The 12,576-nt window shown below is 32.5% G+C and overlaps 1 protein-coding gene across 2 annotated transcripts; it reads right to left on the reverse strand.

The window, feature by feature from the left end:
• Positions 1 to 198: 198 nt before the first annotated feature.
• On the reverse strand, positions 199 to 12,045 carry LOC146540250 (clavesin-1-like). Of its 2 annotated transcripts, none has more exons than XM_085202642.1 (7): positions 11,893 to 12,045; positions 8,200 to 8,337; positions 2,843 to 2,996; positions 2,190 to 2,348; positions 1,870 to 1,963; positions 1,231 to 1,447; positions 199 to 824 (listed from the first exon to the last, which is right to left on the reverse strand). In XM_085202642.1, the coding sequence occupies exons 2-7, from the start codon at positions 8,330 to 8,332 to the stop codon at positions 673 to 675; spliced, it is 909 nt and encodes a 302-aa protein (XP_085058768.1). In that variant the 5' UTR covers positions 8,333 to 8,337; positions 11,893 to 12,045; the 3' UTR covers positions 199 to 672. The 2 variants fall into 2 exon arrangements, with proteins under 2 accessions (XP_085058768.1, XP_085058777.1); XM_085202651.1 differs by lacking the exon at positions 11,893 to 12,045 and adding an exon at positions 8,686 to 8,778.
• Between the last annotated feature and the right edge of the window lie 531 nt (positions 12,046 to 12,576).

Here is a 12,576-nt window from a genome sequence, read left to right on the forward strand (position 1 = left end):
TGTCTTTGAAGATTTTTTAGCCTCGTCATGGTGCTGGGCCACAAGCGTTTACAGTCGGTGAGTTACTTTCCCATACCGAAAAATAAAATATTTAATATGTTCAATGTTGATTAAAGATCATTTTGAATATGAATGTTTAAATTAGTATTTTTTTTTTAGTTTAAAAAAGAGGAATGTTTCACACAGAAACCATTGAAATTGTGTCATTTTGTTTATTTTAAGTAAATTTATTTACAAAGGTATACATCACCTTAATTATGAAAATAAAATTATTATTCGTAAAAGTTATCCCTTAATTATTTTACCGAATAATCGTAGCGAATCTGTTATTTTTTGTATGTAAAAATTTCTTATATATTATGTACAGATAAAAAATACTTAAAATAAATTAAACTCACAACACACAGAAAATTAATTGAATTTACATATTTATTATAGTTTTTAAAGACCTTCTCGACATTTTACTTCGAGTTTTACTTTTATTTTATTGCACACCAAATGTTTTAAAATTGTCCCATATAGTCGGTTTTATTTTGAATTTCAATCAGAAAACATAGTGCTAAGACACTTCATTCACTCCATACATACTTCATAAAAAATGTCACCAAAAAAAATATTAAAATATATAAAAGAAAATAGATTTATATAAAATATAAGTAATTTCAGGTATTTTCAATCAATATCCAATTTCTTGAAGCTCCCTTGTATCCCAAATAGATCTTCTACAGTTTTTTTGCCCCCAGGCCGCAACGTCTCGTTAACACGGCGGAGATTTTCCTCCTTAAAGAACTGTTTGTTGGCTTCTATACGATGTATAATCTCGTCTGAAAGAAAATATTTTTTTAACAACATTTACAAAAAAATAAACGAAAAAATATCGTAAAAATAATGTAACCAATATGTCTTTTTATAGCTTCACGCTATATCCCGCATACGTGAAAGTAGGCAGAAAGAATCTGGGAACCTAATGATAAGAGACTTCGTTCCCCACTTTCCGCGAATTCTGGAGGCATTGCGTGTGGAGTGGCAGAATTCGACGTGCACTTTGCCTCGTTACCACGGAATAATAAATATTTCCTTCCTCCAAGTGGGAATCGTGGGAACCCACAACCGTAAGTAGTGTAACCGGATAGCTAGTGTTTAGACACTCCATCGCCCACTTTCCGTCCAGCTTTTATAATTTATTGGGTGAGGGAACCCAATTTCACTTTTTACCGTCAAAATTATTACCTCGTAAAGTGACATGATCCTTATATTCACCACCAAATTCTTTGGGTAAAGATTTCAAAAGTATATATTTATGTAATGTTTGGGAACCACGCTCGTGGATACTTATAATGTCCAACAGGGCCTTCTTCATGAATGGCTTGAGAAGCATCATCAGTTTGTCCATGAACGGCGGTGCATTTAAAAAATGTACCTCTTTCAGTTTTATTAACATACATTCCTGTAAAAAACAGCAAAATAGTTTATAAAACATAAAGTTATATATATATATATATATATATATATATATAATATATTTTATGTTTGACAGAATTAGACAATCTTTTTGTAGTTTCACGCTGTATCCCTCACATAGCAGGGTAAGCAGAGATAACGTAAGTGCCTAATGTTAAAATTCCATTCCCATTTAGACACTTGACACCAGTGCCCAATTTCTGGAACCTCTGTTCATCAAATTAGTACCTATTCATTTCACATGTCTATAAGCTTAGCAGATATTAGGGAATATGTAATCACAAATTACTTTTGAAAAATATATGATTCTTGGATATATGATTTTTTGGACCAGTGGTTCCTCAGAATGGCGCGTTTAACCAAAAAGACTTCATTTTAAAATATTATTATAGAAATATAGTTATATACCTGCAGAAAGTACAGCAACTGTCGTACCGTCATCACGTCCAACCTGGCTATGTGACCAATACTAGTTTGGTCCATATCTATCATTATCACAAAGCTGAAATAAATGACATTTTTATAAAATGAAATTTCAAAATACAAATAATTCGATTCACACTTGAAAAAAATAAACATTTAATATTTTCATTTCTTCGCTCTAGTACCGACGCAAAGCGCAGCATTGAGTCCAACCATACCTCTAAAATTCTGCGGAAAGTGGGAACGGAGTGTTTTAACACTGGATTCTCTCCATATAAATATGAAAAAATGGACTAAAATCTTACCCAGGCCAAGTGCCTTCTTCATATTGCCATAAATCAAAGATCATCATGAATGTCCGTATCACATCCGGAAAAACAAATTTTCTAACATCTGTATCCAAGAGCCGACAGTAGACTGCTCTATATCCATGTATGGTCGGCGTCGTGAGGGGCGCCATTAGTCTGAAAAATATTTTTTATTTTATTCATTTATTTCATCATCATCATCATCATCAACAGCCATCTTTTGTCCTTCTTTTTTCATTTATTTGTTTTAAGGGAAATATATAAACAGGTTCATTAAATATAATCTTATAACACACATTTTTCTTCCACAGACTGCTTACTCATAGGTCTAAGGAACAACAATTTATGTACAAACAAAAAACTAAAAATATAAATATAAAGATCTTCTAAAGTCTAGTCTAATCTTTATTGTTGAATACACCGCGTTGAAGGAACCTAGTGTTAAGTCATCCCGTACCCCATTCTCCACTGAATTCTGGAGGCATTGCGTATTAAATGGCGGAACCCAATGCCGTGCTTTGCTTTACCGAACGAAGAAATGAAAATATTCGAGTGGGGATCAAACCCACCAACCAGACCAAGCAGTCACTATTGCAGTCAGTTGCCACAACTGGAACAAGGAACAGAAAGTAATATATTAAAAGACTCACACTGTATTCAATGTGCCAATAATCCTCTGATCGACCACCCGGTCCTTGAAGAGAGGGATGAACAGAGTACGCAAGGTGTAATGTAAGTCCAGCACTTGTTTTGATACTTCAGTACTTTTCTCACAGCAGAAAAACGTTAGAAGGAGATCCAAATCTGTTGAAAACAATATTTATATATTAATTATTAAATAATTTAATAAATTCACGCTGTATCTCGCACATACGAAGATAGACCGAGGAAAAACCTGGAAGCGTAGTGTTAAGACACTTATGTTTCCTACTTATAGTTTTTAATCTTTAATTAAATATTATTTGTATTTATATTGTAAACCCCATGGTTTCTTATCAAGGCAAAGTAATATCTCAAAATCCAAGGGAAAACCCAAGTAAATAGAGTGCCTTGACACTATGTCGCTTTTGTCTTGTTACCTTACCTTGCTATTTAAGAATAAGTATAGCAAGATAGATAGATAGATAGATAAAATTCTTTATTGCATACACAAACTATAAGTACAATAAAAAAAAAAGAAAATCGATAGCTAAAGTAATATAACTAGCATGCAAGGGCGACCTTATCACCATTAGTGATCTCTTACAAAAAAAAGAAAAAAAATAATAATATAAGAACTGTGTGGTGCATAAAAAGTTACAATAATAGCGAATCATAAAAAAAACATACAACATTATAAATGTGATATAATTTACATATAATGCAAATACATATAATATATAATTATATATATATATATACATATATATACATATATAGATACTTTAAAAAAATTAAAAAATGTACTAACTGTTATTTTGTTTTGCCAAATAGTAATGCTTCAAGGATTTTTTAAAAACGTGAAGCGATTTACAGTGTCGGATACAGGATGGTAAGTCATTCCACAAAATTACGCTTTTAAAAGTGAAGGAATCATTAAAAGGTAGTGAGGAGTGTTAGGATGGAAAAATATAGAATACTAGCGGCCGCTCGCGGTTTCACCCGCGTGAACTATGTTGTTATTATTAATTTCTGTCTCCATGACTACGTCCTAGTGACGTCTATGCAAAATTTGAGGCTCCTAGCATTTGTAGTAACGAAATTTCATACAAACTTTCGACCCCAAAAACAACCCCTTAGAAGTCGAATATTGCAAATTCCCGTCTTAGCGAGCACCTACGTCCTATAAATAACTCCTATGCAAAATTTCAGATTCCTAGCACATGTAGTTACTGAGATTTCGTGATGAGTGAGTGACCTTTCGATTTTATATATATAGAAGAAGAGTGCAAAGAACATGGAAATATCGACGATGCCGAACTGTTAACCATTGAAGCTTATTGCGATAGGAGGATATATGATCAATTTTTTTCAAATTAAAAATATATCTGATACACAGATTTTGTAAGCGCTCTAGTTTATCTAGGTGTAATTGTGTTGAGTCAAGGCAGCAGGAATCTGCATAGTCGATAATGGGAAGAAGGAGGGAAGTGGCTTATGTTATTTTTGTTTTAATCGGTAGAAATTTTTTCCATCGTCTTAGAAAACCCATTGTCTCAAATATCTTACGGCTAATATTTGAAACGTGTGATGTCCAAGATAAAGTGTTATCCATGATAATAGCCAAATTTTTAACGGATTTTGTGTAAGATATAGGGGTACAATCAAACATAACGGGTGGTAGATGTGTAATGTTTATTGAATTTTATATTATTTGAAGATTGCGATTAATTCGTTCAGTAGCGTCTGAGATGGCTTCTGCGGGAGATGATACATAAATTTGTAGATCATCAGCATAAAGGTGAAAAGAGACGGAAAGTAAGTCGGTTAAGGTCAAGCAATGATTACAATAGCAAATTTCAATTTTATTTTAATCAATATATAAATATAAAAGTCTATTATATGCGGGATACACCGTGAAGCTTAAATAAAAAATAAAAGTAGTTCTAATGGATAAACTATGGTTATCCCAACTAAGAATTGAACCCATAACCTTTGGTTTATAAGAATATAGGTATATGCTAACCACGTGACATTCAACATATAAACAATAGACAATATAATTAAAGTCAACAGAACGACCGACCCCTTTAAACTGTAATTATATATAAATTAATGATATATTTTTAATTGCTTGATCATTAGAGCAAAATCGTATTAAGAAATAACACGCGATTATTGATAACTAGGAAAATAATACATTTTTATACTTAAACTGAGGCTATCTGACCTTAAAGGCCATGGTAGTAGGTTTGGTCCTGACTTGGTATGTGCACAACGGCCTCAAGGAATTATTATGCTTAAATAATATTTTGTTATTCCACATTTAGGAACGAAAAAACTAATATAATCTATATATATAAAATCGAAAAGTCACTCACTCATCACGAAATCTCAGAAACTACAAATGCTAGGAATCTCAAATTTTGCATAGGAGTTACTTATAGGACGTAGGTGCTCGCTAAGACGGGAATTTGCAATATTCGACTTCTAAGGGGTTGTTTTTGGGGCTGAAAGTTTGAATGAAACTTCGTTACTACAAATGCTAGGAGTCTCAAATTTTGCATAGGCGTCACTAGGACGTAGTCATGGAGACAGAAATTAATAATAACATAGTTCACGCGGGTGAAACCGCGAGCGGGCCACTAGTATAACATAATTTTGTCGTTGCTCAGTGGCTGACAGACATGAGACAACGTACATACGACTGGACTTAGAAAGGTAAGATTTGGGATGTAAGGTTTGGGTTAGAGAGTGTAGGGGAAGCACTATGATTTCCCAAAATTCCGAAAACAAAACAAAGTTTTCCATTTTCACATGAAAGCAAAATTACGAGCTACGATTAATAAATATACAATAAACAATCTTGGTATAACCATTGATCTATAATTAGATCCCCGATTACTTTTTCCATTTAATTATTCAAGAGCACGCTATTATATAGTATAGAACTACTATATCCGTTTATCGTATCAATTATGAACTCCTTTTTAAATGCCTTTATAAAGATGTACGTATCCATAAACGTGATGTAACAAGTCAATCAGGTCTCTGTTAAGTGCAATTGGACCTCAGAGTTCCTTCTCCAAGTTCTCTTACATCACAAAGTATGAACAAAGAAAGAAAAATATATTAATATCTGGAGTACGAATCTTTTTTACATCCTCGGTCTGGTAATAAGGCAAAGCCCAGCTTTGAGTTGAGCCACACAACATATGATGTCTTGAAAATTAGGCGTTACTTCTACCTGTATATGCGGGATACAGCGTGAAGCAGCGTGAAAAGAAAAAATAATAAACAAAAAGTAGTGAAGAACGCGCTTTATTCGACATTCTCTGCATATAATAAAATAAAAGTTTGCTGGCTACAATAAAATCTAAAAAAAAATCATATCATATCTTTATTAATAAAAAAGTACCTCCACTTAAACTGACTAAACCGGTGAGGTATTCATAATTATTATTATTTTGCATTTAATTGAAATATATGTCGCAATTACGAGTGATTATTATTTTATTCTTCATTTATACATTTATATGTAAAAAATACCCATTACCCATAAGGAAATTCATCTAATAGTGGGGTTCTCCGATTAATATTATTATGATAACTTTTTAAGCTTATTATGAATTACTAAGTAATATTTTCACATGAGTACGGCCCGTATTTATAAATCGTTTCCAACTCTGAGGTCGATCTTGAGATCTTTAATATATTGTATTTTATAAATATAAACACCATCTCAAGATCGCTCTCAGAGTTGATAGAGGCTTATAAATACGGGCCTGACGGTTGACACAACACATATTACGTTCTGAAAACGAGTTGAAAACGGAAAGTGTTCAAATTCCATGTGATCTAAAATAAATAATAAGCGCACATCAATCGTAATGCATTTGCCTGACGTACAAACGTCATGGTTGTGGGTTTGATTCCCGCCTTGGACATCGATATTGATCGATATTTTTTGTTTTATTTTTTTCTTTGCCCTTAAATTATTGGTTAAAAGTCAACATAATTATGGTATTAAAAACAATGTATTACAAATGTAGTTTTTTGTTGCTCATATATTTTCCTTGTATAAAGACACTGTGACACTAGAGGTGGAAGTGCAAGGACAATATTGTAAAAAATATTGTAATTTTTTTAGCATCTTGCATATAGCAGTGTGGATAGAGGGAATCTCCTATTTAGGCCCTCCATTTCCCACTTTCCCCCCAGTTTTCAAAATATTGCGTGTTGAGTAGCGTAACTCACAGCCACGCTTTGTTTAGTCAACAGAGGAAGAAAATGAAAATTTTCAGAAAGAAAAGAGAATGGAATCTACAACCGTCTCGTTACAGTCAGGCGATGTGCCGCTGCACCACGACGGCCATTTTATATTTCTTTTATGTAATTTTTTTTATTTTGTGCCAATATTTTTTTCATAGATTTCCTTTTTTCCTTTTTACGTTTTATTTATTTTATTTTAGCGATCCCTCACGGCTACGCACCTTTGTACTATTATTTATTTTGTCATTTGAATTACTTTCGTAATCTAGTCACATAATAAACCATGTCCATACATTAAGTTAACAACTAAAGTTACAACTAATTTAATAAAACACTTATTTAATATAGCAATAAAGAGAGTGTGTCCAAACGCACTTTGAAAAATAGTTTTTAACCCTTTCTTGTTTTTTTATACTTCTGCATTATTATTATTTTTTATATAATTTTTTTTAAAGTATGTTTTTCCAAAGCTATACTTAATTATAGCTATATTGTATATATATACAATGATGGAATCCAGTTAATAATATCAATAATACATATGTAAAATTATTCACTTATTAAAATACACTCGCAATTAACTCTAGATCTTTACAGCGGGTCTCTACAAAACTTTTAGATTTATTTGTAATCGAAATTTTCTCCGCGTTGTCCTTAGATTCGATTCCCGTCTGGGGAAAAGTCACTGTTTATTTTTTGTCATTTTCACCAATTTGATTAGGTAAAAGTATAACTTAACGTCAAACTTAACTAGCATACATTTCTACATAAAAGAAATAAAATTCTTAGAAAATTAATAATATTTTTAGAGAACGTAAAAATATTTATTAATTTATATATAAGGCCAGGGATACAAAGTGCACGACTGTAAGTGGAACACGTTGTGGGTTCGATTCCAACTTGAGGAAATAAAATACTTAATATTTTCAATGAAATATTTGTTTCTCATTTCCTCGCACTGGTAAAGAGAGTTCAGTAGGAAGACAAGTATCTCAATGAGAATGGAATGTCTTAACACTAGGTTGCCAGGTTCCTATCCTGCAATATGCGAGATAGAGCGTGAAGAGAAAACAAATAGTAAGGAATATTCCCTTACCAGTAAGATGCTCAGTAGGTAAATGAGCCTGCGTATTCAACCACTCCCGCATTTTCCTAATATCATCTTTCGATATATCAGGGTTCTTGACGTACTCCTTCTCCACAGGAAACGGTTTCACTATTTCTGCCATTTTACCTGAAATGTAAAAAACAATTTGAAAACAATAACAATAACAAAAAAAATTTTGTACCAGACAAGCACGGTGTAGGGACCCGCTACACAAAACGGATTCTTAAAAATTGGGCACAAAGTAAAAAAAACAACATTTCTTACTCAATGCTAATTGTGTAAACTGTCCAAATTTTTTAAATTATATTTTTGTTTCAGAAAAAAATGATATAAAAAAAACTTCAATATCTAGGCAAAGCGCTGAGTTCCGCCACTCAACAGGCAATGGAGAAATTGGCGGAAAATGAGAAATAGAGTTTCTTAACACTGGTTTCCTTCATCCTATCCCGTTAAGCTAAAAAAATATATTTATACCTGTAATTAATTTTCAAATTTATTCCCTAAGTGCGGAGAGCAGTGTTTCTTCTAAGCCCTTTTAATAACGACTGAAAGTATACATACATAAAATAAACGAAATAAATACATAATATAGTCGGTATTATTTCTATGGGAAACAACGCTAGCCTATTGTTTTGTGAATTATTTGACATGACATGTGCTATTGTCACGCCTATTAAATTAAAAAAAACAAGAAATGTTATTATCCAAATAACATTACGATGAAATAACACATAATTGGTTGTATATAATAACTAATTATATTTGGCGAGCAAGAAACAATTCTGCTACTAGCATTAGATTTTTGCTGCGTAAAAAGAGTAAAGAGATAAAGGGAACATAGGGCCAAGACACTCCGCTAAGAGCTATTATTTTTTTTATTTATCATTTATCTCGTCATGTGTTTAGTGGTAAGAATCTTTCATCGTTATGGCGGGGAGAACTTAAAATCTTTTCGACATTCAGAGGTAACACTGTTAATACCATAAACTTTACATAAACCCCACCAGAAAATATTTTTCCAATAAGATATTTGCCACCAGAAAGTTATTCAGTAACTGAAATCTTGACAACCTTGCATCGTTATAACTCAGAGCTCTTCCGAGGAAGTACCACGAACACGTTATATCTTCCTCTCCGTTACAACTATCCACTTTCGTTAGTTATGATAAAAAGAAGAAAGTCAAAGGGCACCTCCTAACCCCTACGCCATGAATCCCGACCAGACCGCAGCTTTGACATACATCATTGAACCCTCTATTTGTGTCTGACCTTTCTGAACACTACTACACACACAGTACTAGGATATAAAATTGCATCATGAACCTATTTATCATCCAGTTATAGAACGTCAGTGGTATATATTATGTCGCTATATAAGCATATCTTACGTACCACGAGCGCACTGGGGGGCGGCATCAGTCACGATATCCTTAGTTAATGTCGCTATAACAGTTCGCATAAGCTCATCACGTGATCTACCGCGACGTTAAATAAATAAATATTTGATATTATAATTTTTATAAACTCACTCTTAACCCTCTTTATAATATTATCTATATATTAGTGCTCACACTGGCTCTTCGTATAAATAGCTGGTGGTGGCAGCTTCGTGTTGTCGCAGTACTCCCTGCAGTATAACGGACGAGGCTCTGGCGACCGAGCAGTGGCGGCATAACCACACATACACAAGCTACAGCGAGCTTAAACAACCTTGGGGTATAAACAACCCCTAAAATGTCTGGTGCAGAAGGCAAGGGGAAACCACTGCATTATTTCTCCCAAGAAAGTCATCATGGACGCACATTTAAGATATCACGATCGCCATACGAACCGCTTAGCACTGCGTCCGGGGCGTGCAGTGAGAAATTGGTTATCACCCATGCGATGGACTGACATGTATTTTAAAACTGTGATGGCTTCTAAAATATCAATTGAACGCATTTAATTGTTGAATAAAGAATACTGTATTGTTTAAACTCTAAGCAATCATAGGTTCTATCGATCGTCTGTTACCCATCCCTCCATATTATAAGCCAGACACCGGTCGCGACACTCGGGCCGTCCAAACAAGAACGACTCTCGATCAATCTGGTGTTAAAAATGCGTTGATTATATAAACATCTCTTAAAGAGTTATAAAATGTAACACATTGTAAGGTAATCTGACCACAGATACATTAAGTAGGAGGCATCAAAACTCAAGAACTGAACGTTCCAAAAATACAAAAGAATTTATCATTTCAAAGCAATGTTCCTGGTATTAACGCACTCAACCAAAACTAAACTAACTTAACCTGTATAATGTTAGTAGACATGTATACCACCATTCAAAAGACAAAGGTTAGTAGAAACATTAACAAACCAAGGTTTTCAAGTTCAGTTTACTTTAAATAACAATTTTGCATTAATACTTTGTAAATTGTACTTTGTAATTGCATTATATACTAGCTTTTACAAGCTGCAACCCTGAAGGCAGGTACATTGAAATTACATTGAAATCATGAAGCAAGAACTACAGGTTCGAATTCAAAAAAACTTTTTTTTTAAATTTGAATCAAGAGTTCTTGAGATTAGCGGGTTGTACCAAACAAACTTATCAGTTTTACAGCATTTTTTATTTTTGATGGTATTTGTCTATTTACCGCTTGTGTGGGAGAACAAGTTCAAATTGGATACAATTATCTGATTAGTTTACTTTGATTTTAACGTCGTTGAACTACGAAAAGATATGCAATCAATTATTTTTTTTCCCCATTGTCTTTTTCAATTTTTCTTATTTTTTTAGTACCACGTATGAGGCCATCGTAGTGGAGGGGGAAAGCATCTAAACTAAATAATTAGATTTCCGCTACAGAGAATGAATTATCAGTCAGGAAAAAGAAAATTCACAAATCAACTTGCAATGTCTTCAAAAGCGTAGAACGGAGTGTCTCGATACTACTTTTCTCCGTCTACTATAAAAAGCGACGGAATAAAAAGCTTCTCGCTGTACCTCTCTCATTATATATTTTTTAAAATCAGTTAAGTACATCTCTGGTAACAAAACAAAACTTAAACTAATTAATATTCCCCCGTGTTGAAATCGAACCCACTACCATCACTATCGCAGTCTTATACCATCACATCTTTAGACCACGTACTTATATAAAATTTGAAGAATTTGCTCACAAGATCTTGAACCCTGTTCTCTCGACCGTAACATCGAGTCGTTTTAAATTGTATACCAATTATGGTATAATTGAAATAATTAGATATTCCATTTAACATGTGGTGTCACAGTAGCCACAGCCTGTTATTACATAGGTTACAGGTTCAATAAACTAACATTTTTATTCATAAAATAAAAAAAATATGGTTAGGGAAAAGAAGGGATACGTATAGTTCAATATCATATAAGCAGAAAGAAAATTGTATTTAGACTCTCCGTTTTTTCAGTTTTGGACCAAATTTTGTACTCTCCGTGTTAAGTGACAGAAATGAATCCCGTGCCTTGTGGTAGTTGAAATTAATTAAATAAATAATGATATGACGATTGCTTATGTTAATTAATATTATATAAAATAAAATAATAAATGTTGTTGTTAATTAAAGTGATTTTTTTCATATTAATATTATAAACACAAATAATGAATAAAAAATATCAAAAACATTGCCAGCTATTAACTAATTAATAAAAATTTACCTTAAAAAATCCAAATCCAATTTCAATTGAGTATTCCAAGAGTGAATTGAAGTTTCACAATTTAAAAATAAAACTATAAATATTAAATTAAATATTAATAGACATTAAAAACACGTCCTTTTCTTAACTAATGAAGTGACAGCATAAGTTAAATACCTACTGACAGACGGTTATAGATAAAACGCAGTAGAAAAAAAACCTTTGAACAGGTTGAATTGACTTAGCCTTGTTAAGGAAAATCAGTTTTTTTTTACAATTTATAAGAAAAATTGATTTAAGAAAAAAACAATGTGTTTTTTTCTTTTTTAATAGAATTTTAATTTGTTTTATTATGTATTTAATTCATATCTCTTGGGCGCCGCGGTGTGATTGTAAACCGACGATTGTGGGTTCGATTCCGCTTCAGAAAAATGGAATATTTTCATTTGCTGTTTGCTGTTATTTTTTTTTTAAGTATTACCTTTTAAAATGAATACCGCAATGACAAAGAAAGAAAATTCACTACTACTAAACAGAAAAAAAAACACTACGCTCACTACTAAATCACTATCACAGAAACAACTTGAGCCGCGACTGTTTATAATATCTTTGTCTTTATTCGAGTTAATTAATTATTAATTTGTTGACACATAAACCTACTTCCAATATAAAATATCAAAATGTCATTTATTTCTTGTTTTACAA

This window comes from Heliconius melpomene, chromosome 2 (genome assembly GCF_056956725.1).
Source record: "Heliconius melpomene rosina isolate 202511_hmr_F chromosome 2, ASM5695672v1, whole genome shotgun sequence".
In the NCBI taxonomy this organism is placed as follows: Eukaryota; Metazoa; Arthropoda; class Insecta; order Lepidoptera; family Nymphalidae; genus Heliconius; species Heliconius melpomene.